Source organism: Lonchura striata, chromosome 2 (genome assembly GCF_050655825.1).
Source record: "Lonchura striata isolate lonStrDom1 chromosome 2, ASM5065582v1, whole genome shotgun sequence".
NCBI lineage: Eukaryota > Metazoa > Chordata > Aves > Passeriformes > Estrildidae > Lonchura > Lonchura striata.
Genome location: NC_140704.1, coordinates 74,873,344 through 74,900,448, shown reverse-complemented (window position 1 = coordinate 74,900,448; position 27,105 = coordinate 74,873,344). Strand labels below are relative to the sequence as shown.

The window sequence follows — 27,105 nt, the reverse complement described above, 5'->3', positions numbered from 1 at the left end:
TGTTCAGTTCCAGGCATTCATCCAAAATGAAATGAAAAGTAGTCTTTGAACAATCGACAGAAATGGAATCAGCAAGAGGGAAAGGTTTGGTAGTTTCCAGAGCCAAGTTCGCTTGCTTGTTTATTTTCTCCAAATTGACTTCAAACTTTTCTACTGAGTGTAGTACTTTTTCAAGGCAGAAGCATCTGCTTTTTAGAAGTGTAACACTAATTACTATAGTAGATAAATCCAGAACCATGATGTTCTTTGAAGGTATAGCATATTTCTTTCTGCCTTCCCAGCTTTCTTTTTCTAAAGCAGTGTTATCCATGTTTCAGATTTCTCAGTATTGATAGTTTTTAGATGGCATAGAAATTTTTCTTTTACGTTTGACTTCACTAAAAAGCAAATGGGCTTGCATAGGTTTAGCTTGACAGCTCACACTGGAAAAGAGAAATACTCACTAGGTGTATATTTTTCTGCTTATCTGCATATTTTTCTATTCTTTCATAGCTTATTCTGAGAGTGACAGATCTTATGGCCCTTGTAAAGATGGCTCTGGTTAATATTTGAAAATGATTTTTCAACATGGAAATGTGTGAAAGGAGAGGACAGTACTAATGCCATCACTATAAGGGAATGCTGGCCAAATACTGAAATAATAAATGATTGTGGCATTAGTTATTGCAATGTAATTGAGGACTGCCACTTGTCTTTCAAAAGGAAAAGACAAATCTTTAGTGTTAATTTAAAAATCAGTTTTTCTTATGGTCAGAATTCATTGTAATAAGCATAATGAATCATGTATCTATGTGGATAATCCTTCTCTTTAGATAGAACTATGAAGCAAGTATGATACTTTAGGTGATATTCTGATGTTTGGTCTGACTGCTATATAATGGTGGATTCTGTTTATTGCTTAACTAAACTTCAGCCTCTGGCATCCCATTTAATTTTAGTTATCTGTCATGTCAGAAACCATACTTGTTTCATTTAATTTAGATTTTTCACATTGGTGCAAAAATTTAGTACTTGCTCATAAGTAAAATGGTATGGCAGAAGTGTTACATATGAACTTGCTTTTGATTGTTCTCATTTAATGTCATTGAATGTTGGAGTCAAACCTCAGGCCAGTTCCTTGTAGAAATGTCACAACACTACCTGGTAGATTTTGAGGGTGGAAAGGGGAAATTAATTGGGTTTTGGATGTCCTTGAAGTGCAATCCAAATGAGAAATGTTCAGGGTAAGGTAGCCCTACTGATGAGTGAAACAAAATTAACAAAGGTGAAAAACTATAAGTGGTGTCGTTTTATCTTTTGCTGTAATAACTTCATTTTTCCTCCAGAGAGGCTGTGATGGTTAATTATTTTAGCTAGTTCTATGTGAAAGTGGTTTTTATTTCTAACCGCGTCAATCTAATCTCCTTTGAACTGTCTTTATTGGGGGGTGACAAGGATGTTTTGTTGTGTTTGATACTGAAAGGCTATGATCAGTGAGGTGCAGAGGTAGAACCATAGAATCGCAGAATAGTTTGGTTGGGAAGGACCTTAAAAGATTGTCTAGTATCAACTCCCCTGCCGTGGGCATGGACACCTTGCATTAGACCAGATTGCTCAGAACTTCATCCAGGTTGGCATTGAACTCTTCCAGGGATGGGTAGCCACAGCTTCTCAACCTGTTCCAGTGCCTCACAGTAAAGAATTTCTTCCTAATATCTAATCTGAAGCTACCCTCCTTCAGTTAAAGTCATTCGCCCAAGTCCTATCACTGCATACACTTGTTAAAAGTCCCTCTCCGCTTTCCTTTTAGGCCACCTTTAGGTACTGGAAGGTTGCTTTAAGGTCTCTCTGGAGTCTTTTCTTCTGCAGGCTAAACAACCCTGTCTCCTTCACCCTGTTTTTATAGGAGAGGTGATCATCTTCATAACCCTCCTCTGGATCCTGCTGCACTGGGTCCACATCTTTCTTTTATTGGGGCCCCCAGAACTGGATGCAGCACTCCAGGGTTCTCACAAGAGCAGAGGGGCAATCTGCCTTGACCTGCTGATCATGCTGCTTTTAATGCAGGCCAGGATATGGTTGGCATTCTGAACTGGAAGCATGTTTCTTGAGACATATCAAGCTTCGTGTTCATCAACACCCCCAAGTCCTTCTTCCCATGGTTGCTCTTGATCCATTCTTGGCCCAGACTGTATTTATGTTTGGGATTGTCTCAACAGGACTTCGGGTTTGCCCTTGTTGAACTTCATTAAGTTCACACAGGCCCACCTTTCAAGCCTGTCTAGGTCCCTGTGCATGGCATTTTTTCTCTCCAACATGCCCATCACATCACACAACTTGGTGTTGGCAAAGTTGCTGAGGGTGTATTTGATCCCACTCCATGTCACTGAAAAAGATGTTACAGTGCCAGTCTCAATAGCTACCTTAGGAATGCCACTGGTCTCCACTTGGACATTAACCTATTGACTGCAACACTGTGCCTATCCAGCCAATTCTTCATCATCCAAATGGTCCATCTGTGAAATCTATGTCTTTCCAATTTAACGACAAGGGTGTTGTGTGGGATAATGTCAAATTCAATGCACAGGACCAGGTAGATTATATCAGTCACTTTTCCCTCATCTGCCAGTTCTTGTAATGCTGTCACAGAAGACCACCAAATTTGTCAGGTGAGATTTGCCATTAGTGAAGCCGTGTTGGTCATCACCTTGTTTTCCATGTGCCTTAGCTTAGTTCCCAGAAGGAATTGCTCCATGATCTTGCCATGCACTGAGGTGAGACTGACTGGTTTGTAATTTCCTGGGTCTTCCTTATTTCCCTTTATAAAAATGGGGGTTATGTTTCATTTTCTTCCAGTCAGTTGAAACTTCAGTAGAATGCTACAACTTCTCAACTATGATGGATAGTAACTTAGCCACTTCCGGTTCCCTCAGGACCCATGGATGTTTCTCATCATGTCCCATGGACCTGTGCTCCTTCAGGTTCCTTTAATGGCCATGGATCTTGTGGTCTTCTACAGCAGGCCTTAATTTTTCCAATCCCTGCCTTTACCTTCACTGAGTACCTAAGCCTTTTCCATGTCTTGGGTAACCAGGTCTCCCATATTCTTCCTGAGAAAATGCACATTTTCCGTAGTCTGTCTTTCATCACCAGTATACCTATGGAAACTTAATTTTAATGCCCTTGGCCAGATTTAATCGTGTCAGTTCCTTGGCTGCTAAGACAATTTTTCTGTTTTTTTAGTCTCTAGCTTCACCTTTTAGAGTGTACCTTTTTGTGTTTGAGTTTGTTCAGATGCAACTTGTTCATCCATGCATACCTCTTGAAATTTATGCCAAATTTCCTCTTGGTAGGGATGCATTTCTCTTGAGCCAGGACAAGATGATCCTTGAATTTCATCCAGCTTTCTTGAGCCCCTTTTCCCTCCAGGGCTTTAAGCCCATAGCATTCTACCAAGGAGATCCCTGAAGAGTGCCAAGTCTTCTCTCCTGAATTCCAGGGTAGTGAGCTTGTGTTATCATGGTGTTCAATATCTTATATTGAATTGAAATATAATGACTACACATGGGGCTAATGAAATGTGATAGGCATCAAATCTTCTGTTGTCTCTGATTTCTAGTGTTACATCTGGAAAATAATTCTCTTAATACACATCACAGTTTCCCCATGTAAACCTCCTCTTTCACATAGTATTAGAAAAAAACACACCAAAAATGATGTGTTTTCATATTTGGTGATGTTTTTCATGTGATATATCAGACCTTTTGCCTATGGCAGTATGTCTTCCAAATGGAAGAGAACTCAGAAACTGGAAACAGCAGCCATGAGATGAATAGGGAAGGAGAGAAGGGAGTAACTTTCACGGTTTTGTTACAGAGATTGTAAAATTGGTTTGAATATTCTTTTTTTTTTAATACATTTTTTTCCTTTACTTTTTTCCACTTGGATTTATGTGTCATCTCTTCCTTTTTATTTTTCATTAGGACTTAAAACCAGAAAGATTTATAGTTGACACAGCTATCTCTTAGAGTGGTTAGAATGGTCACCCCATGTCAGTGTAGTAAATAATGTTCAAGTTTCAAAGGAAGTGTTAAGCCTTCACTAAAACTTTAGGAATTTGAAGTTTAAGTCTTCAATCTCAATGAGGCTGATAGTCTTGGTTAAGATGTTTAGCTTGGATATTAGAATATACTTTCAAAGCCCCTCTTCATATGTGTTCAGTCAGAGACTTTAAGCTGGTTTATCCACATCTCTGACAAAGATACCACAGAAGTTAGCTAGTCAAGGAGTTTATTTGTAATTTTAGTACTAGAGCTGATGAATAGGCATCAGGAATAGCAATATTTGACTTAGGGGCAACAATTTTAAAGCTGTGAAGGTAGTGTATGAATGCTTGAGTGTAATCCCTTACTACATACAGCGTACAGACACTCCATGTGTATACAAATGCATCTGTTTACCTGGGATGGTTCTTTCAGCACAACTCATTTCAGCAGTCTTCCCCTTAAGTCAGAAGAAAAAGGAAACAGTGTAATCCTGCACTGAGATAGTTATGTCAAGCCCTGTGCTTTTAGCATTCTGTGTTTCGCCTCAGTACAGGAAAGAGCTATTGTGTCTAGCAGCGTGAGAGAATGAGACATTTCAGTAGAAGCTTGACAAACTGGAGAAGAAATTCAAAACATTAAAAAAGAAAGAGAAGAAGAGCTTCTTGCTTCTTATTCCGTATTCCACTTTACAGCTATCCTAGGAAGCTTGCAGATTACACCAATCCAATGCCAGACTGAGAAATACATGACAAAACCCCTTTTAATTGGCACACATTTAGGTGTAAGCCTCATTTATGTCTCTGTATGCAATTACAGAAATAGGCTTGTTATGGAAGAGTGGATGCTGAGTTCAAATTATGTATGAACTTTCTTGTGAAGGGCCAAAGTGGGCAGTGTGTTTTCCCAAGTGCTCTGCTCGTGCACCTCATGAAATCTCTTTATAGAGATTTCCAAGTGAATGCAAAAATTGTATTTTGTGTGTTTTTCTTTTTTAGGTTTGAGTCTGTGTATTTTTCCTAGGTAGCAGTGGATGTGCTAAGACTGAAATAATGATAATTAAAATTACAGTTATACAGTTGTTTGTCCTATATATCACCTTTAATCTGCTGATAAGAACCTGGAAGTTTCAAACAATAGGGTTCATGGGTTGAGTTAACAGCACTGATCAGTCTATATGTTAGTTCATCTGACTAACACATTTGTACTTTCAACACTGTGGAGATTTGATAGCTGATAAGGTAAATCAAGCTTTTAAGTAATAAAATCAAACAAATGCAAAGCCTGTTCTCATGGATTAACTGTGAGCCAGTCTCACATTGTAAGCATTATAGTTTATGTAGGATGTATGCCCAGGTAAATTGTGTGTGGTTCATTTAACTAAGCAAGATTTTGAAGGTGTTGGAATTTATACACACTGAAAACCTATAGCTCTTTCCTGTTGAGATTTGTAACTAGAGTGTGTCTGGACTTCAGTGACAAAAAAAGTTGACAGTTATGAAACTGCTTCTCTAGTTCAAAACATCTTTCCCACAGTAGGATTGAGAGGCCAATTTTTAGTTGTACCACTGTTTTAGACTTTTTATAGTAATGCATTGGCTCTTTCATTTTAAAAGGTTTGTTTTAAGCCTCCATTGATACAATTTAGTATGCTTTAAAGCCTTGATAAGATTTTTTTGTACCATACTTACAGAAAATTCTCAGCAGTTTACTTCATTAATGTCCACTCAAGTGTCTGTTTTAATGGAAAAGCATAAAATGAGAGATTGGGTAAAAATACAAAAGAGAATAAGTGGTTAGCAATGTCTATCTCCATAGATATTGTACCTTGGAATAAACACTCAGTAGCTGAGTACTGTCATATAGACCTGAATATGCAGGACAATAATGCAAAACTAATTAATTTTCCATATCTGTTTGAAAGGTCGTTAGCTTATTAATACTGTGGAATGAATATGTACTTCTGAAAGATTTTTTATTTGTGTGTATGTGTATGAATGCGTGTATATGCCATTAGGAGGGGATTTCTTAGAATGTACTTAAGCTATCTGGAGAATTAAAGTAGTTTGTGTTAACTTTTCTCCTTTGTGGGCTAGTAACTCTGAGATGGTTAAAAATCATGTAACCAAAAATGTAAGTAATTTATTTTACTTATTCTTTTTTCTTTTACTTGACGTGATTTATTTTCCTCCTTGTGCCTGCTTATTTGTATCACATCTTCATAAAGCATTTGTTGCTTGCTATTTTCAAAGTACACACTTTGGTTTTTGTACTGTGTACAATTAGCTTCTGATTAGGACCATTAGTGTTTTTTTCCACCACTGAGTTTTTACAGAAACAATGAAATGAACTCTGCATACCTTGTTTTTAAAATCAAACAGGGGAGAAGTAAAGGGAAATATTATAGTCTTCATAGACTGAATTGTATTCAGAGGCATTCAGAAAGTCAGGAGATTCCTTTTTTCAGTAAGGATAAAATTAATTCTTGTAGTGTATTCAATATGAAATTGATATTTTAGCTTATATTTGTTCCAGTTGCTATGCCATGTTATTTAAAAAACAAATTAGGTATCACTTCCTAACCCTTCATTACTATGGCTGTAGTACTCCTGGTAAAAGTAGTATTAATGACATTTATTGAAGTACAGTAGAACCCAGTTGTCCAGTTGATGTAGAAATTTCTGCAAATAGGAAGTACAGCTTATTTCAATACTAACAGCATTTATAAGTATACTTTTAGCACAATTTCTGTAAAATAAGTAAGACAAAAAAGTAAAATTTTTAAAGTTCTTTGGAGTTACCTTTTTACAGAGATGTCAAATATTGTAGATTTCTAAATTAATCATGGGAGATGCCAATAGTTAACTATCTACTAGTAGGCAACTGTGATGCAGGTGTTTGATTCGCCACTGTGAAAATGAGGCTAAAATTTAAAAAGGGACAGAAATAAGGACTTGCAAGATGCACATGGTCTTCCCCGATGTATTGTTCAATTTCAGACCAGCTCTCTATTGCAATAAATGAGCATCTGTTTCACAGTGTTAGTCCTGTGTGCATTGCAATTATTTTGTGATGCTGTCTGTGGTTCAGTGCTGCAGGCTTCTGCTGCTGCCACTCTGTGCAGGGCATGAAGAGTTCTGATCCCTGACTACCTATGTAGACAGGAGTTGTTCAAAGATGTTACGTTTGTATTAGCAGCATTTCCCTTGGCTGACAATAAATGTTTTTCTGCAGCCAAGGGTATCTCTGTGTTGGATCCATGCTATTATCTACTCTGTTTCAGTAAAATTAGAATTATTTCTAATTGCTAGAATGTATTTGATATTGAGACCAGCTAAAATGTCTAGTGACATGATTGTTTCTCCTTTCAGTTCACTGTTCTCCTCCTTAACTAGACAAATAGACTAAAATTAAAAAATCAGAAAAGAGCAGACCTCTTAGTTATTTGCATATGAATAATTGGGTTTGACAGCTGTTTATAGTGAAACAATCATGAACCAAAATAATGAGATCACTCTCTGATCTAGTTGGTAGTTGGAAGTTTTTAGCATCTTTGTATTACATATGAATACTTCAGAGGGATTCCTATTTTAACTGGTTGTTACATAAGCCAAGATTCTTGGCTTTTTTTTTTCTGTACATGTAATACTTTGTGCACAGACATTTTGAATGCAGCCTTAACAGCAAGCAATGTTTTTTCATCTGTGCCTTTTGTCTTACTGCGTTTTGCATTGATTATTACATGACCATTAGCAAACTTCCTGATATTGTCTGTAGTTACTTTCTTTGAACCAGTATATTCCAAAAGCAAAGATTGACATGGACTGACATGCAGAAGGAAGGTCCAATATGAAACACAGATATCTATTTGGAAAAGAGAGGAGGTGTGAAGCTACAGGGCTGGGTGATTTATAGAACACTGTCCCCAGACGGTGGGGCTGGATGCAGCCATGAGATAAGGCTTGGCTGAGGCTTTTGCAAGTCTTGTTCTGTGACTCCAGCACACATCCCATCTGTGTGGTGCTAACGGGAGGTGCATCTTTCTCTTCTCTTCCTTCTAACTTTGTGCCATGCTACTTGTTCTTTTTTTTATTAACTAAACTGGAAGAAACTGCTTTAACTGTTTCTTGTCTCTGGGATTGCTCCTTTCTCTCTCTCCTTTGCATATTATTTCATGGCATCTGGTCCAGGAAAGAAAAACTCTCTTGCTTTTTTTCTGGCAATGTGTCTGCTAATGGAATATTTCTGGTGTCAGCACTTACTGGTTTATAGGAAAGTTGTGCGAACATCAGCCAAAACAGTTTTACCTTGGCTGTGATGCTACCTAGAATTCAAAATTTTGTTAGCTTTATTCTAGTGTTCAGGGTAGCTCTGAGGCATGGATAGCACATTCTTACTTGGGAAATCGAAAGTGCACTTTCTTACATTTAAAGGACTTCCTCATGGAATGTTATTTTATTCTTAATGTTAGCATATTTAAAACAAATAAATTGAACTTCCTGTTTCAGCTAAAGGCTAACAGAAATTATTCTATCACTTTCTATTCAAGAATTGTGTGCACATAATTTGTTTAGGTGCTCTAAATTCGTGGTGAAAGTTTTACTTCAGTTTTGATCACTTGCATCTTAACTAGGTCTGAGAAAAACTCAGGAGATCACTCTGAAGGCTTTCCCTCTGCTGCCACCTTTTTTTTTTTTTTTTCCTACTCTGCACATAACTATCTCTTTAGAGGAAATAGAGCACATACATACAAAAACTTTGTGTTAGCTGCTACTTTGTCATGCCATACAGAGCCTCACAATGTGGTAGGTATGAATTAACGTAGAAACCTTTACACTCTGCTGTGTCTGTTGTGCTTAATTACATTGCCTGTGAATAGTACTCATTAAGAAAACAGTTTCAAAGTTCTAGCATAATTATGAAACTATGCTACAGCTGGTGCTGGAGCACATACATTATTTTAGTCAGTTGAGGCAAGCTCCTTTCCTAATACTTAAAGTAGTAATACTTACATATGGATATACTTATTTTCCCCATAGATTTGTAGAGGAACACAGTCACTTGAATGTTGACACAACTTTGATTCACCCAGGCAGGTGTGCAAAAGACAATAGTGCTGATTAGGGCTAGGTGCTAACCTCACAAAGTTTTGTGTGAACTCCTATTCTTGAGGTATTGTAGAACTAAGGCTTCAAGAAATATGATTCCCTAAATGTAAGCATGTATACGTGTAAAATTTTACAATAATTAAGACACAATTATATCTCATTCTCACGTGAATAATGACTTTGCATGCATTCAGTATTTTCTTCTAAAGAGTCCTTAATAGCAGAAATGTGCTACGTGCCTTCTCTCTGTTAGCCCAACTTTACAAGGAGCTTTCAGGCCATGAGCAGGGCTGTTTTCTTGAATCTAAGTTGGAAGATAATCTTTCTGCCCTGGTTAGTTCCTTCTTGCCCTGGCAGATTGGTAGGTAGAACCCTATATCCAAGGGCCCAACACATTTTTTTAAAATTGAGGTGGACTACAAAGCCCCACAGTGAACTTGTTTGGGGAGCCTGGCAATTTTGGATGAAGTGTTGTAGGAAAGAATCATGGGAGCAGTTTGCCAGCTACTAAGAGACAGAGAGAAAGCAAACTGGGATTTATAAGTTGTGTTGACACTGCCATTTGCAAAGGTCACATCTGTCTGGATTCCTGCTGTTACACTGCACAGGGGAGCAGATCAGGATTTTGATGGACCACGGTATACAAAACTAAATTTGCTCACAAACAAATAGCTGCTTGTAGTAGAAATAACTCTCTTCTGTGGAGTCAACTAAAACAATATTTTAAATTAATATTTAATACTTAATATAGGAATTGATACACAATAGCATAGAGAGAGTTTTATTTACAAAGCATGAATACTTTCTGCATTTGGAATCATTCTAAAGGCAGAAGCCAAAAGATTATGCAAATTATGGTTCTCATCCAAAACATTCAAGCATATTTCACTGTATCAGTAGGAATTATTATGGTGAGCAGTCCAACGATCAGTGTAGGTCATTGTCCTCTCTTTTTCTGCAGTATGCTGGAGTGTATAGAACTGTTACACTATGCCTTGAAGAGAATTTCTTCTGATTCCTGTCCATGTCTTGAGGAATGAAAATGCATCACAGAACTGGTTCAAATGCACTCAGGTATCCTGCTGATGAGTCCCTCTATTTGTATTTTTATTTATGCTGTTTGAATGGTGAACGATCACACAGAAAAAAGTTTCATAAAATGATTAAAATCTGTGTAAAACCCATGTAATTTTATGCGGATTAGCTAATCAAATCTTCTGTTGCTTATTGCAGCATTAAAAATAGGCACAAATAAAATACTTATATTTGAAGTAGTTATGTGTCATTCCAAAATGTCCTGATACCTTTAAGCCACAGATTTGTCATTGATTGTCATTTCAGATAGTTGTAGTTTCTACTCATCAATCCTTATGCTTGTTAATACTTTCATTCAAGAGCGAACCCAGGAGAGGAACAGATGAGGTGCATGAATGCATGCTGGATCTTGTAGCTCTGAGTTTGCAGCAGTGCAGTTCCTCAAAGGAACATGTTGATATACAGCTGACTCAGCTGTTTAGAACAACCCAGTCCTTGAAACCAGATTTTCTTACATTCTGCTGAGATAATTTTTAAGCAGATACTATATCATTCTACTAATACTATTGTACTGTAGTTCAGTGCCAGCAACAGGGTCTTAGAAAAGGTAGCTGCTTGATTTTTCATTTGGCTTCCTTAGCCTGTCTTTTATTCCAGTCTCAAAAGGGGCAAGTCATAATCCCACGTAGGATTTCCTAAGCCCATGTGTGGCCCACATGTCTAGTTTTACTTTGGTATTGGAAACTAGTAGGTCACATATTAGGTTTCTGATTTACTTACTTTTCCAGAGCTGTGTAGTAATTCAGTATACTGCAAAAATGTAAGTGAATTTGTCTGAGGCAAAACTGAACTCTCTTCTATGTTGGGGTTTTTCACAAACGAGGCAGGACTGCTGGGATACATTTCTTCAGCTTTACTGCAGCATCAGCCTCATTATATGGTTAAGACAATAGAAAGATGTCAACAGCTCACATGCAACTGGCAGCAGCCAAAGATATCTTTGTTACAGAGCATTTAAAAAACTTTTTAGCCAATAGCATATTGCTAAAGCTTACAGACAATTGTTCTAGTCAATCACTAAAAGCGTATGTATTCCTGCTTCACACAATGCTTACATGTATGCCTTCTATTAACAATACACAATACACCATTATTAAGCTTAAAACCTTCTATTATCTTGCTAAGCATATTTTCCTGCAGTCTTGAGATCTATCTTAGCCAAGCCTCAAGCTATTGTTTCATGTCCTTGCTTGCTGTACTATTGTAACTTTTTCTGCTTTCAGACTTTGCAGCTGCAGCTAGCTCTTAAGTTTTCTGTTCTTTCCGTTTCTAAGGCCTGCTTTTACAGCTTTCTGGAAATCTTCTTACCTTTACTATTTCCCATGTTTCCCTCTCTTGGTACAACTACAAAGTATCTTTCTTAATTTTGTAGTTTATTACCTACTGTGTGTTACATAGCTCTATTATAATACGTATTTCTTTTTGTTTGTTTGAGGTACTCTTCCTTGTTTTAAGCATTGCTATTTTACACTACAGCAATTTTAATGCTGTAAAAAATCCGGTCTATTCAAAGAATATAAGTCAAATCTGGTAGTAGTTACTATTTACTGTTCTAATAAGTCCTGTTTGTTCCAACATCTTTACTTAAAGCCTTCATTTATGTCTATGCTTGCATCTACTATCTCTGTATGATCTTGAGAATTTTCTGTGCTTCTATTTCTTACATCTTTCTCTTGTATGATAAAAACTTCTTTGATATTTTGTCTATCATTTGTTGCACACACTGAAGTATACAAGATACTACTACTAGTATCACCACTAAAACTCCTAACACATATAAACGTATTTTATAAAGTTTCTTTAACTAAGGTGCAAAGCTCTATCTTTTGAACAAATCATCTAACAATGATCTGCTGTCTTCTTTGATTTAAGCTGTTAGATCTTTCAGCTTTTGTATGCTTTTGTGAATGGATTCAAAATGGTCAGACAGATTCATATTACATAATCCTTCAAATTCCTCACAACGATGTCTATGTGTCAGTAAAAGAAAATCATTTGCTACTCTATTTTGAAGGGTAGTATGTCTAACACTGCTGACATCTGTTAGCATATCACTAATTGCAATGGAGGTGGCATTGGTTTGTTTGCTCAGGCGACATATAACAAGATATAACTGTTTTGATGCCATGGCAGAAGTAAGTTGGGGTAGAAGCAAACCTACTGAAACTCTTCACAGCTTTCTAGAGCCTAAAATCCCTGTTACAGTTTTCTTCATATTGATGGGTGAATCTTTTTCCTCTATGTTTTTTCTTAATTACTGTTTTAGTACTAGGTGCTAGCACAGTAAGTTGTCTAATACTGCATGGACTACCTTTAAGGCATGGTGGAGTGCTTTGCTTACCCCTAGCTCCACAAATGAGCTAACATCCTTTTGGTAATTGTCATGGATATTGTTCAACCCTGGAAAATCCACCCCAACTATCTGAGTAATTACACCAAAACCTCAAGTTTCTGTAAGCAGGGTAAGTGGGAGTGACATTTTATTTTAGAGGATCATTGTCTCGCTAATTGCTATCTAAAAACATAAGACAGAAATCTATTGTTAAGGAACTAAGAATCTCCAATTCCTGGGGTTTAGAAGGTGCTTTAGGAAGTTCTTTAGTGTAAATGTCCCAATTAACTATAGGATTGCTCCCACTGGCAACTTCACCTGGCTTACAATTGTTTTTTGGTCAAGAGCTCATAATATATAGGTATTGGCTAATCTTTTACTGGCACACTGACTAGACAGGTTGAAAAAGGCTTTTCCGTGTTCAAATTGGACAGGCATATGGTGTCTGAGCCTGCTACCTTGGCTAAGGTCACCCAGACATTTGGTTTTGGTTGTTCTACAGACAAATCTGTACTCCAAGAAGCAAGTAAAGCTAGCCAGCACCAGTATAACACTCTATTTTGCTCTGTACCTTTCATGAATTGTTTTTTGGCAAAACATTTCCCCATATATTTCAGTTCACAAATTCTGCTTTTGTTACTTCTTAAAGTTGCGTGAAGACTAAACAACTGTGTTCAAAAAAAAAGTGTTCTTTTTGTGTATTCTTTCTAAGTCCTGCTTTTACAGCTTTCTAGAAATCTTCTTACCTTTGCTATTTCCCATGCCTTCATCCTTTGTCCTTTTCATAATCTTTCTGGTGTCAGAAGCTCTATTACAGCAGACTTTAGCTTATGAACTATGTAAGCCTAATGAGGTATGTAAACCTACTGGCTGTAACCCAAGTTTCCTTATTCTGTTCTTGGAAAAGTTGAGAATGATCATCTATCTGAGATAATGACTTTTTTTACTATATGTTTTTGGGTTTTTTTGTGTTTTTTGGGCTTTTTTTGCAGGCATTATTTTTTATTCGATTGTCTCAATTTCTTTGAAAGACAGCCTTTCAGCATAGGACAGGGGATGCAGATTTAGCAGAAAGGTTATTTCTTATTCCTTCTGTTTCTGGACTTGTAGAAAAGTTATCTCAGTGCCGTCTTTGTGCCACATGGTGTGAGATGTCATGTATATGACCTTTGTCGTGTTTTTGCTCTGAAGCTGTGAAGTGGGTCAAAGTAAGATTATAAAGGTATGGGATGTTGCTTGCTGTGTGGGACAATAACAAGCTTGCTATTTGAGACAAGCCAGAAAATCCATGAAGAAATTCACCCTCTTTGGTGTCAGAAGAAGGTGAATAAACAGGGCTGATCTCAAAAGTCCACTTTGTTCAGTCTGTGCTTTAGTTTAATTGGACTGCTTGGCTCACTTTCTACACTTGCATTGGCAGCAGGCTGTACTGGGAAACTTAACGTCTAGTGGCTGTTGTGAACTGGTGAAAATGATTCAGAATTAAATATGGGACTATTTCTTAGTTTCTGTATCATGTCTTGGCTGTAGGGGACCCTGGGATAGTGTCATGGTTTGACGCTGGCCCAATGCCAGGCACCATGAGAGTTACTTTCTTGCCCTCCCCTACAGGTGGGCAGAGGAGAAGGGAAAAAAGTTAACTAGGGATTCATGGGTTTAGATAAGGACTGAAAGAAAACACTTCAGGGGCAAAACAGGCTCAACTTAAGGTTGCAAAGTGAAATTTATTACTAACAGAATCAGAGGAAGATATTGAGACGTAAAATAAGCCCTTAAATCACTGTTTCCACTCAGCCCCTGCCTCCTTCCCACCGACAGTGCAGGGAGACAGGGCATGGAGATTTAGGTCAGTTCATAACCAAGATTTTTCTCCCACTGCTCTCGGAGAAGAGTCCTTCCCCCATGAGACTGTGGCGTCCCTCCCATGGGAGACAGTTCTCCATGAACTTCTCTGGTCTGTGTCCACTTTCACAAGCAGCAGCCTTCCACACCTGCTGCAACGTGACCCCCTGCAATGAGCAGACAGTCCTTCCAAAACTGCTGTGGTATGGGTCTTCTCTTTCCATGGGGTGCAGTCCTCCAGGAACAGGCTGCTCCAGCCTGGAAGCAAGTGCTGTCTCTCTCCACTGGGTCTTCCATTGGATCACAGCCTCCTCCAGGCATCCACCTGCTCCAATGTGGACACCTCCCCCATGGGCTATGAGTGGATCTCTACATCCCCCATGGACTGCAGGGAGACAACCTGCTTCACCATGGTCTTCACCATGGCCTGCAGAGGAATCTTGACTCCAGTGCCAGGGGCACATCTTCCACCTCCTTCTCCACTGATCATAGTGTTGCCATGTTTTTGTCCTTCACATGTTCTCACTTCCTCTTCTCTGACTAGGAGCAAAACCTGTGACTTTTCCAGCAGCTCCTGTGGGAGCCATCTTTCTGGTCCCCCTGCTACCAAAAACCAGGCTGTGCAAAATCAATACAGATGGTTTTGTCTGAAGACATAATTTTGAGAAAGTTGGCATCACAACTCTGTGATGACTCCAGTACTAGGTGCAGGAGCCAAAGGTGGTAAAAGAAGGAATACAGTGTGTGTCAAAGGAGAGAGTTGTATGGCTTGAGTTTTTACTGGAAAAGGGAAATGACGTAGTACCTTGGATGCAATGAATTTGCTTATTAATTCAAATTTATGACTGGAGAGAAGATGTTTGTTTGTTGAGAAGCTATTGCCTCTACCTGCTGGCTTTCATACAAATGCAGGTAAATTTGACCAAATGGTTCCTTGCACTTGCTTACGTAGAGGTAACTTCTATGTGGTATTGTTTAGAATATCAAAATTGCTTAAAACTGAATAAATAGGTTAATAGAAGTTGTTCAGTTTATTGAAAATTGTTTCTTTTATGACTGGTTATATTGTCAGGTGTAAAGGTTATGGCAGCGTTGCCAGGCATTCCCAGGGAAGCAGGGGAACAAGAATCATGGGGAGAAATTAACAGAAGAATACTCTCAGGGTGGTCTGTCCTACTCACAACATATCAAGTGCTAGTTTCACTGAATCAATTGTAGTTGCAACTCTAAATTTTTAACCAGGTATGGTTAAAAAACTCCCTATGGAACCACTGTTTTTTGTTGCCTTGCATCTTCTCTACTGTTGTTAGTTGTCAGGAAATTAAAATCATACCTAGTTTTGTGAGATTTTCTGTCTACTTGTCCATTCTTGGATATGCCAGATGATATTTGCTGTCTTGGAAGGTTAGTAAAATTTTTTGCCATTATCCCTCCAGTATGTAGCAAGAAGCAGTGTTTGTTTTCACTTAGATGGAGATGATTTACCTTTTTGGATGGTCTGACCTGTGCTGCTGAATCCTCTTTGGGGAAACTTGTATTCTGATGGTTTAGTGACACAGCATGCATACAGTATATATCACACTAATGGTTTTTTTTTGCTAATGATTTGCATTATGTTATTGTTCATATACTTACTTACTGCATGCTGCTAGGATTTATTCTAGTTTATCTGGCACAACAGTGTGAAATAGAGAATTATTTTATCACTAACTTTATTACCAGAGGAAGCTGTTTTAAGTGTCTGATTATTTAGGATACATGACAGTTTAGTCATCATATTTTTAGAAAATCACAGAAGTACTTCTTAAGCATTGGATACATCTGTCACCAACAGAAAGGTGTGGTACCAAGGAAGTGTAGAGTCCTGCTTCTAATTGCATTCTATTTACAAAACCAAAACAAAATACACCAAAAGCTATGTCTTGAATTTCAGGTATAGTTATTTACTTGTTTTGCCACCCATGGTATATTATCTAAAGCCTTTAAAATTCTAAGAAGGGATTGGGTAAAAAGAGGCTGAAAATAACATGAAGTTTCCTCCTCTTCTGTTGTCTAAGTAAAGACAGAAACTAGTGAAACTTGGATCAGACACTTACATGAGGTGCACCTTATGCTATCAGTTGTGCTTTAAAATTTGCCAGAACAGTTCACTTTGAGAAATTTTGAAAGAAAATGTACCACTTTCATGCTTACATGTTTCCTAGCTATTCCCAGATTTTGATACACAGCATCATTTTATGGAAAATTCTAAGGCATCTTCCATTCAAACTCAGTTTATTCGCTTTGGAAATATTTATGGTCTGTAGCCCAAATAGATAGGGTTTATCAATTTTTCAGCATTAACTCTTAATAAATAAGATTTTATGTGGATATGTCTATATATTAAGCATGAATTCAGGGCTGGGAGAGGAAGGGAGTACTCTTTCTCTTATTGATTTACTGATGCATGATACTAAATTGAACTTCTGATTTTCTGTATCAAAATATATCAATTTCTAAATGCTAAATTAAAAAATATATAAAACACATGCATTAAATAAAATAAAATATACACAAGCTAAAAATATATATAGACATAGTTAAATGTAAATTGAATAATATAATTTATTTTTGTTTACTGTTTTTATGGTAGTAGCTGTCTTTTTGTCGGGATTTTTTCTTTTTAAACCTGTCCTGGAAGGAAGGGATACTGCCCCCTCCAGATGTCTCTTTCTGTTTGTTGCATGTATAACACATTGGGTGACAATCACACTGGAGCTTAAATCTAAGACAACTACAATTAGTTGAGACAAATTCTATTACTATGGTTCATATGGGAGTATATTTTTACACTTTTTCATTCATAGTTACTGAACAAATGGAACTACAAAAGTAAACTACTACACATTCTCAGGAATAAATTCTCAGGAGTCTGATACAGGGGTATATATTTCAATATTGTCATAAGAAGATCAGTGGAGAGGAACTTCTTTTGCAGGTTCATACAAAAATTCAAGTTACATTTTCTCAAAGCCCACTATGCTTTCTCTAATCTTAATGCCAAGAAGAGCACTAAAAATGTCACAAAAGACTTTTCTGGCAGTAGTGAGTTGGAAGAGGCTCTTAAAGACAAAACTTGAGCATAACCACAGTGTTTGCATTCAAAACATAGGGCAATGATCCTCTTGTGTGAGAACCCCAGCCTTGCTCTGGGGTCTCATATGGTGGTGAAATTCCTCCTTCAACCTGTGCTTCCAAAGAAAAACTCCGCAGGCTTTAGCTGTTTGGTCTCAAGGCAGTTTATTGCTAGTTATCTAACAGATTATGTTCTTGGACTGCAGCTATTTGATCAGCGGCCTGGGTAGAGGCACACACACACACTGACATCTTCTCTATCTGCTGTCTTCTTCGTCTCTCCCTCCGCCCAGGGCTGCTGCTATCTTTTATAAGATATATTACGTATAACATGTTTATAATTATTCCCCAATACCTACTACCTACGTTGCCAAGTGTTTTTCTACTCTAAACCAATCTGTGAGTGCCAACATCACCAAGAACATGGAGGTAAGGAAAAAGAAGGAGGAAGAACAAGATCAGCCCACTTTCCTCCATCTTAGAACTTCTGACCCCCATGTACAAAGTGAAAACCCCCCTGTACATGTGCTAAAACCCCCCTGTACAATACTAAAAAAATTTCCCCTCTACTTTGTAACTACTTTTACTATACTATCTAACCTTTTGTGACTGCTCGTTCCACCTCCAAAGTTGGTAATTCATTCCATGGCTCAAACTCAAAATCACAGCTGTTTTTCAGCTGCCTGCCAGGGTCTAAAATGCTTCCGACCAATGCCTGGAACCTCTAAAAATGTCTGAAAGACATTTTGAGTTCCCACACTCTTGTATCCTCTTGTTGTTATAGTCTTTCAAATCATAAATGAGGAAAAAAGGGAGAAACATTGACATCAGTGACAGCAAGTTAAGGTTCTGGACTGATTTTTCTGCTTTCTTTGTTCCAGAATTCCAGCAGTGTTTTGAAGAACTTGGTCTTTCAGTTGTGACAAAGTATCACGGCAAGTATTTCTTTCAAATTTATGTAGCAGTGTCATGTGGTGCAGCAGTGGGCGTAGGCTTTGTTGTTTGTGGTTGTGATTTCTGTGAGTTCAGTCTTCTGGAAGATATGATCTGCTATGCAAGTTCCATTTTTACAAATATCTTTGTGAGACTAGATGTATTCACTGAGCTGATCTTCTGGTATTTTATTGAGAAGGACAAAGTTATGAAAAAGTTCCATCACCTGGAAAAGAAAGACAAATATTTGTAGACTAACCAGTGAAATTAATTTAATTACAGTGATGTCTGTTGTACTTTGGAGACTGGTTTTGGATTCACTTCAGTTTTACTCAGAGCATGCTTCAAGATCTGCAGTGTTTTACAGATTGCTGGTCAAGCTTCCAGTTTGTAAAGCATTTGCAGAATTCTACAGAGAGATATGTACAGACAGAAGTACCTATACATTTCTATTTGACTCACAAATTTGTTGTGCTAGTATTTGTCACATTGCTTGTATTAATTTTCCACATTACTGTTTGCATAGGTTTTTTTCCTACCGTTTTGTTGTGAAGAGGTGAAGAACTCCATTTGTATTCTGAACTGAATACTTTGAGCTCTGTAGGGATTTAATGAGTTGTAATTGTAATGAAATTATTGGAAATATCTGGTGCTTGGCTGTAGGAGTCTAAGTTGCAATTTCTCCTTATTAATATGCTGCATTGCTCTAAATTGCCACATCTAATTTCTTCCCAGAAGTGCAGACTTTGATCACATTATGGAGGAAGGCTCTGAACTTGACCTCACATACATCACAGAGCGGATTATTGCTGTGTCCTTCCCTGCTGGCTGTTCTGAGGAAACTTACCTCCACAATCTACAAGAAGTAACACAAATGCTCAAATCCAAACATGGTGATAATTACTTGGTATGTGTAAGATCAGCCGTTTGTGACACACCTTTCTTTGTCATGCAGGAAGACTACTTTATGTCCACATAAACCTTAATAAACTAAAAGTCACTCTTTGGGCCATCTTTACAGCCTTGTAAGAAAGTTCAGGATTTTCAATAGCATTTTAAGCTGCTAGATATTAAAAACACTTTTTTTTGCTGGGACAGTACAGTCTCTGTGGTGATGTGGTGATAACACGTAGACAAATGCTGAAGAATAATTTCACTGACCATTTCTATTGTCCAAAGCATGCTTTTAAAAGATACACACCCTTCAATGAGGAATGTGTTCTTCATTTGTAGCAGTGACCTACATCTGGGTTCTCAGGTGGGTATCTGATAGTCTCTCACTGTCATGTCTTCAGTTGTGAAGGCAACATTGAAAAGTAGGATTGCTGTTGATGTGTTCTGTCCATCTCTTCCTCATTAACATGTTTTAGGTGTATTTTTCATGCCATTTAATTTTCTATAAGAAATCAAACAAACGTATAGTGAACTCCATGTGCAGATTTATTTTTTTTCAACGTTGATAAAAAACTGTTAATCTCCTGTGCTGTTTACTGGCTACTGCCCTGGCCTGTATTGTCTCAGCTTGTTTTATGATGTTGAATTTAAAGCAAGGCCAGTATTTAATTTTTTTTTTCTTGTACTGTCTTTTTAGGTATTGTGTGTAAACTGTTAGAATTAAATCCATGACTTCAGGAACATTAACTTTACTCACAGTGGAAATTAGTTACTGGAGAGATTCCACTAATTATTTAAACATATTATGTTCTTCTCACAAACTGAGATGTCATAGGTGCGTTATAAACCAGACTGAACTTGTGATGTGGACTGATGTCCTCAGCATGCTGCCTTGCTGCCTTTGGCTTCCCTTCCACCAGGCACTGGTAGCTTATAAGGCACATGATAATAAGTTTGAAGGTGACCTGTGTGTAAAGCTTTATAGGTTCAAATTCACCTTTTCTTTTGCCATTTTCATGTAATAACAGTGTAAGCTTGTAGTATCTCCACTACACTTAATCTCACTTAACACTGGATTATATTACAAATATTTTATATATGGTAAGTCTGGTTTAGCGTCTCAGAAGGATTGTAGTCTCTGCCTCTGAGAGGAGTTAGTTACTCTTCAAAGTTGAGGTTTATTTTTTTTTTCGTTTTAGTTCTATTCTATTTATTAATTTATTTTCTAATGGGTACTTTGGAAATTAGCTGTCTTGATAAAAAGAAAGCTTGATGACATCTGCTCCAAATGTGTCTCTGCAATTTTGCAAAATAATCTGACAAAGCACTGCCAGGTTGTAGATTCAGAGAGCTTGTTTTTGAACTACCTTCTGTTTCTCATATTTTGAATACCTCTTCAGCCTGCTCAAGAGGTGCATGTGAATCATCAAAGAAAAAAAACCCAAAACCTCCACAAAATAGTATTCAAGTCAGCAGTCCTGCTGAAGTTTATAGGAACAATTCTACTCTTCTATTGGGTCAGGGTCTCAGATAACAGAACATATACTACAGATTGGCATTTGTAATTGTTTTCTAGCTGTTTCCTTTCACTACAGTGAAAGGAGCGAGCAGAGTGCTTCCTGTTTGTGTCTGAGTTTGTTATGAAGAGTATGAAAAAGACCCGTAAGTATCTAATTTTCTTTAACAGTAGAGGATTATACTTTGACAGTCTGAGAAGAGAGTCCTTTAGGGAGAGATTAAAGTCTGTTGATAGCTTACAATGAATTTTTCTCTGATTTGACATCCTAAAAAACAATATTCCCTGTAGGCTTTGGCTCCCAGAAGAAACATGACTTTTCCTACAAATGAAAAGTAGAAACTGAAGTTAATGCTCCTCTTTCTTGTACCAAAATATAAGTAAGTAGACCTAGAATATGACAAAGAGGAACCAAAAGGGATGCAGTCAATCTTCCAGTGTGTCGTTTCTTAGCCCCACACAGCTGCTCACTTGCTTCCTCACCATTCAAATGGGGGAGAGAATCGGAAGAGTAAAAGTGAGAAAATACATAGCTAAAACAAAAGCTTTACACATGAGCAAAGCCAAAAAAGGAATTATTAATTGCTTTCTTTGGGCAGGCAGATGTTCAACCATCCTCAGGACAGCCAGGCTTCATAAGCCAAAATGATGACTGGGAAGCCAAACACCACCACTCTGAATGTCACCACTCCCTCCTTCCTTAGGCTTATATGCTGAGCATGTTATGTGGTATAGAAAATCCCTTTGGTCTGTTGAGGTCACTTGTCTTGGCTGTGTCCATTATCAGCTTCTTATGCACCCCAAGCCCACTCACTGGTGGGGTGGTATGAAGGCTCTTGAAAACAAAAAATGTTCTTGAAAAAGAAAAGCTCTTGACACTTTACAAAGTGTCCTCAGTCCTCAACAATAATGAAAACACCCCTGTTTTATTAACACCATTTTCAAGAAAAGCCAAAACACAGCCCCATATGAGCTACTGTGAAGAAAATTGACTCTACCCCAGCCAAAAACAACACAAAATGGCATCTATTTGTACCATATAGTTCTCTTCAAAGACTTCTGTGATGTCTTGCTTTGTTGTATGCAAAATGTTGGTTCCTGTACCTTCTTGTCTCTATTTTGTGCTGTTTGGATTCCTGGAGTATCTCAGTGTGATCACTAGCTTGACAGGGACTTGGGTACAACAGCATCTTTGAGTTTGGTGTCTGACCCAGAAGTTACAAATACCCATCATGAACAGGACTGTATCCTGACACAGGAATTTAACATTATTTTTAAATATAAATATAAGAAGAAAGATTAATTTTAAAAGTTTTTGTTAAATACCCCTTCTTTACCTGTGGAAAATTTTAGGTAATCAATTTCATAATATAGCTTTAGCACTCATTTTAAGAATTCAGTATTGAGAACTGTGCCTCTCTGTTGCTTTATTATCCAAATATGAAATCTAATGGAAAATTACAAAAAAAATTGTGTCATTTATAGAAGACAATGTTCATTTAATTCCTGTTTTACTATTGGTATTTCAGGAAGGATAAGTACAGTGATGTAGTTGCTTTAACCTGTTCAGGTTTTGGCTTCTTTGCTTAGACAGGTGATGAGAGTGCTGGTTAATACGAAAGGGTAATACTTTAAAAGAGTGTTACACTTTGGAAAAGGGTTCTTAAATTGTCCTTGGGTAGTACTAAACTGTTTTATGAACTTGCCTCATATTTACTCTTTCTTATATTTATGACCTGTTTATTCCATTCTCTCAATGTAATTAATGAGACTTTTCCAATGATTATGCCGTCTGTACATAACTTGGCATGTAAAATAGCCATCCTTTGAAGGAGAATGTGCGTCATTAGCATTGTTTCTGTTCTTGAATAATGGTATTTGTTACTGATTGAAACTAATTTAAGGCACTTTCTAATGAAAGAGTCAATTATTCTTGTATACACTGCTTTCTTTTGTTCATTTTGCAGTCTATCTTTTAATTTATTCCTTATTAACCACTAAGTGGAGGGTAACTTGAATACCTCTTCAGCCTGCTCAAGAGGCACATGTGAATCATCAAAGGAAAAAAACCCCAAAACCTCCACAAAATAGTATTCAAGTCAGCAGTCCTGCTGAAGTTGATGGAACAATAATTCAAATATTTAACAGTATACCACTACCAACTTCTCATTGTTAATTCTGAGAAGGTCTGCATTATATTTCATGGTAGCCAGGTCTCTCAGTATACCTCTGATTCAAAGCCACGTGAAATAAATAAGGTGTAGTAGAATTTAAATTGTCCTTTTTTCAAAATGTGCATTTAAGTTTATCTTTAGGTTTATTGTTAATAACTGAATATCTAAAATACATTTGCTAGTGCTACCTAATGTCAAATGTTAATTTAGTTTTGTAGAACAGAGGGCAAACCTGAAGCTATATCATTGTAGTTTCTGGTAATTTTTATGTTTCAAATACATCTATTTACTGCATAAATTACAGAGTCTTGATGGTTAATATTTTTTTCTTTCTTTCTGAACAGGTATTAAACCTCTCTGAAAAGAGGTATGACCTTGCCAAGCTTAACCCAAAGGTATCAACTGTCTTCCATAACATAGCTTTCTAGTGTTAAATACAACTTAAATGGCCTGATAAGCCCTGAAGATATACAAGTGTTGATATACAGAGTAAGAGAAGAAGTTTTGGAAGATACTAAAACACCCCGCATGCATTCTTTTTTATGTTTTCTCAAGTTCTGTTTTGTGTCTGTTAGATCTGTGTTTTACACAGCTGTTCCTGTTGTTTTCTTAGACTTTGTATATAGGACCATAAGCCTGTTGTAACTTCTGAAAAATGTCTGTTGGATGATACAAATTTTACTTAAAGTACACTTTTTTTGTGCAGTCACAGGATACTGGGGTTGTATACTGTAATGTACAGTCCGCTGAAGCTAGTGAACTTGATTCAGATAAGGACTTTTGTACTATCTTTGAGTAGGTGCTTCTCTGCACAATAGAGACATAAAGAATTTCAAAATGATTGATGTCTGACTCTTGTTCCTTCTCACCAATTTGTTTGTTGTAAGAAGTGGTGTGCAGGTACACTTCAGCACTTCAGCATCTGTTACAAGGCCAGAGAGAGTGGCACAGATGCATATTTACAGCAGTAGATTTACGGAGAAAAGCTAACTGAGGAAAGTACTAAAATGCCTCTTAATTTTAACTTTTTGCATGCTTTATCAATCACGAAGGATGGATTTTTTAATATTAGACATATGTTGAATTCATAATATGTATGTATTGCATATGTTTTGTTAGTAAATATTCATATAATAACAATAGGCTTAGTAAACTGTATTATGTAGTGAATAGAAAATCTGAAAAAAATTTTTATATGCTGTAATCATGTTGCACATGAAGGAATTAAATTGAAAGTAAAATGAGAGCCATCAAAAATCATTATTTGCTCTAATTCTAATGGAATTTACTGGTATAAAATACCAGAAATTCTACATGAAAAATCATGTAAGAAATCAAGACCTTCAGAAATGTTTTCAATTCTAAGTGGTTGGTGAGATTGGGATGGGTGAGGAGGAGGAAGTTTTTTGTTTATTTTTTATAAAAATGCTAGTATCTTAAAAACCCACAAATTCCCTCTTCCCCTGCAAGCATCATGACAATTGAATTGCATGATTATCTGAAATGGGAAACATTGAGACTTTCAATCATGACATTTATTTGAATCCAGATTTTCGTATGTGATACTACGATCAAGGTGTTTCTCGTAAATGTTACTTATTTAATTGCAGATTATGGATGTGGGGTGGCCTGATCTCTATGCTCCACTTCTTGATAAAGTATGCACCATCTGCAAGGCCATGGAGTCCTGGCTGGACAATGATCCTCAACATGTGGTGGTGATCCATTGCAGAGTAAGTGCTGTGGACAAGTTTGTATTCATTTTCAAAAACCTTGTCCTTTACTCTTCTTATTAAAAAAAAAAAAAAAAAAAAAGATCAGTTTTCAGTGTTGGCAACAGTGTGTCAGATGTTCTGTTGATGTAAGTAAGCTTAAATCCATTGATCTTCCATGCTTGTTAAAGATTTCTTTTTTATTACTTAAGTCCTAGCCCTTGCTGCAGGTATAGTATGAACTGATGTTACTTCATCCTTCAAAGGTCACTGTTACTTCTGTAAATGTATTTAGAAGCTTGAGGTTTTTCCAGCTTGATGGAAAACTCTCCATGTTCTGTGACACTCATTAATTTTGTGGCTGGAAAAAGATAGGCACTGTATCACAGATCATCTCTTTAGACTGTGTATAGTTGTAGGAAATAAGGTCATTAAGGACCTTCTGGATGCATTTCAAAGGTTTTAAATGAAAGCATCATTGCATTGCATTTGAGCTAAGCTAGCAGTGTGCTGTGTTGCTTCCTCCTGCTTGCTCACAATAAACAGAAATAAAGAAAGACCTTAGTTAAATTTGGATAAAATGAATTTAGAACTGGGTTGGTAGCTGTGCTCTTGACACTTGATGCAATCTTGGTATCTCTGTATCACTGGCACATGTTACTCTCAACAAAATGAACAAAATGATGGTGATAATGGGTTGGAAACTTCAAATCATGTTGTGTAGTCTCCAGTCCCAAATTTCTTCCAGGCAGAATGTCATTGTATGAAACACTGGAAATCTTACTAGTTGCAGGAGTACAGCCAGGAAAATGGCCCATACGTGGGACAAAAGGGAACAAAGTATTTCTAGGTACATAATCATATACAAATTGATAATTCATATTTTTGATTAATACCTTATGCAAATATAGGTTTCTAGCCACAGAGGTAGATACAGACAACTACTATCAGCTGAGAGACTGAAAATATTTTGAAATCTATGATAATGACTGCTTGTTAAATTTTACTGCATTTGTCATGTAAACTATTTAAAAGTACTTTAGAACATTTTAAAAATTATCCATAGAAAATCAGTTACTGTACATCTCAGGTGCTGGGGAGGTAAAAATGTGAAAACATGCCAGAAAGGCCTATTCTTTCTAAAATAAGTATTTTATAGCATTTCATCCTGGGAATTGCAGCATTGTCTAGACTTGTTGTGCATGATCTCTGGAAAAAAAATACAAAATTAGTGTTGTTCATACATTTTTTTTTCTTTTTTTCCAGTTGATTCCTCTTAATTGGTAAGATTTAACAGGCATGCACATAGAAATCCTACTTAGTGGGTTTTTTATGTCATTTGTCAGCCAGCTTACATTGACAGATAAGCTGCTGCCCATTATTTCCACCATTCCAGGGTGCATGAGCAACAGGACCCTCAATTACTTGCCTTGAAATTGTATTTAGTATGATTCTTAAATATAATAATGCCCAATAATGTAATACGTAATATAAGTTATGTTCCCTTTTTCCTAATACAGGGAGGAAAAGGAAAGATAGGTGTAGTCATATCATCATATATGCACTTTATCAATGTTTCTGCAAGGTAAGTGTGAATAATGCATGTTGTGTGTTTTTTTACAATAAACATTGGGAAAATTGCCTTTTAGTTGATTACTGTCTGTCAGCTTACTGTTTGTCAGGTTTTCTTCTCAAAGAGTTTTGGAGCATGTCTTTCTTAACTGAGTCTGCTTTCATGATAGTTTTCTTGTAATCCTGCTTGCAGTAGGAGACTGGATTAGGTGACAGCCTAAGGTCACTTTGAAACTGAGATTTTACTGGTTTGCAGAAAACTTTTCTGAAGGATGTTTTCAGATGAATGATAGAATGTACAATAAACTATTTTTAGGTCATGGTACTATCTTTATTCTGTTAAACCTTTCTGTTTGCCACTTCCATCAAGTGGCCTCTTGAATTGGTGAGGAATTATTACTTAAGTACTTAAGAAAAACTGTTATTAAAATCTGGAAAGAGTGTTTGAATAGGGAATTCCTAGACATTGATCTAAGTGCAGAATGGAGTGTAAGGAATAATCTAGACTTTAGTTTGCAGTCAGTTCAAACAGTAGGTATCTGATTACTTAGTTTTAATAGTTTCTTTTGGAGTCCTCAAATTATGAAATGACAATTGACAATTTATATCAAAAATATACAATTTGATAAATGGTCTCAAAAAGGATGAAATTCATTTTGGAGATTTTTGTTGGGATCCTAATCATATTGTTTTCCCTTGGGGTTTTTAAATTTATACACATACATAAATGTATGTATATACATTTTATATACATACATAAATGTGTTAAAATAAGGATACACTCTAAATGT

The 27,105-nt window shown here is 36.8% G+C and overlaps 1 protein-coding gene across 38 annotated transcripts in view; it reads left to right on the top strand.

Moving 5' to 3' along the window:
• Window positions 1–27,105, top strand: part of TNS3 (tensin 3) — a 186,414-nt gene that overhangs the window by 39,806 nt on the left and 119,503 nt on the right. For 22 of the 38 annotated variants that reach the window (XM_085571626.1, XM_085571623.1, XM_085571624.1 and 19 more), the window contains 5 exons: window positions 18,395–18,448; window positions 19,182–19,353; window positions 23,375–23,425; window positions 24,641–24,763; window positions 26,263–26,327. In XM_085571626.1, the coding sequence (XP_085427752.1) occupies window positions 19,204–19,353; window positions 23,375–23,425; window positions 24,641–24,763; window positions 26,263–26,327 (389 nt within the window). In that variant the 5' untranslated portion in view covers window positions 18,395–18,448; window positions 19,182–19,203. Of the gene's footprint in view, window positions 1–10,091; window positions 10,205–18,394; window positions 18,449–19,181; window positions 19,354–19,625; window positions 19,705–20,916; window positions 23,520–24,640; window positions 24,764–26,262; window positions 26,328–27,105 lie in introns of those variants that run through there. The other 16 variants (XM_085571615.1, XM_085571611.1, XM_085571604.1 and 13 more) reach the window with 11 other exon arrangements.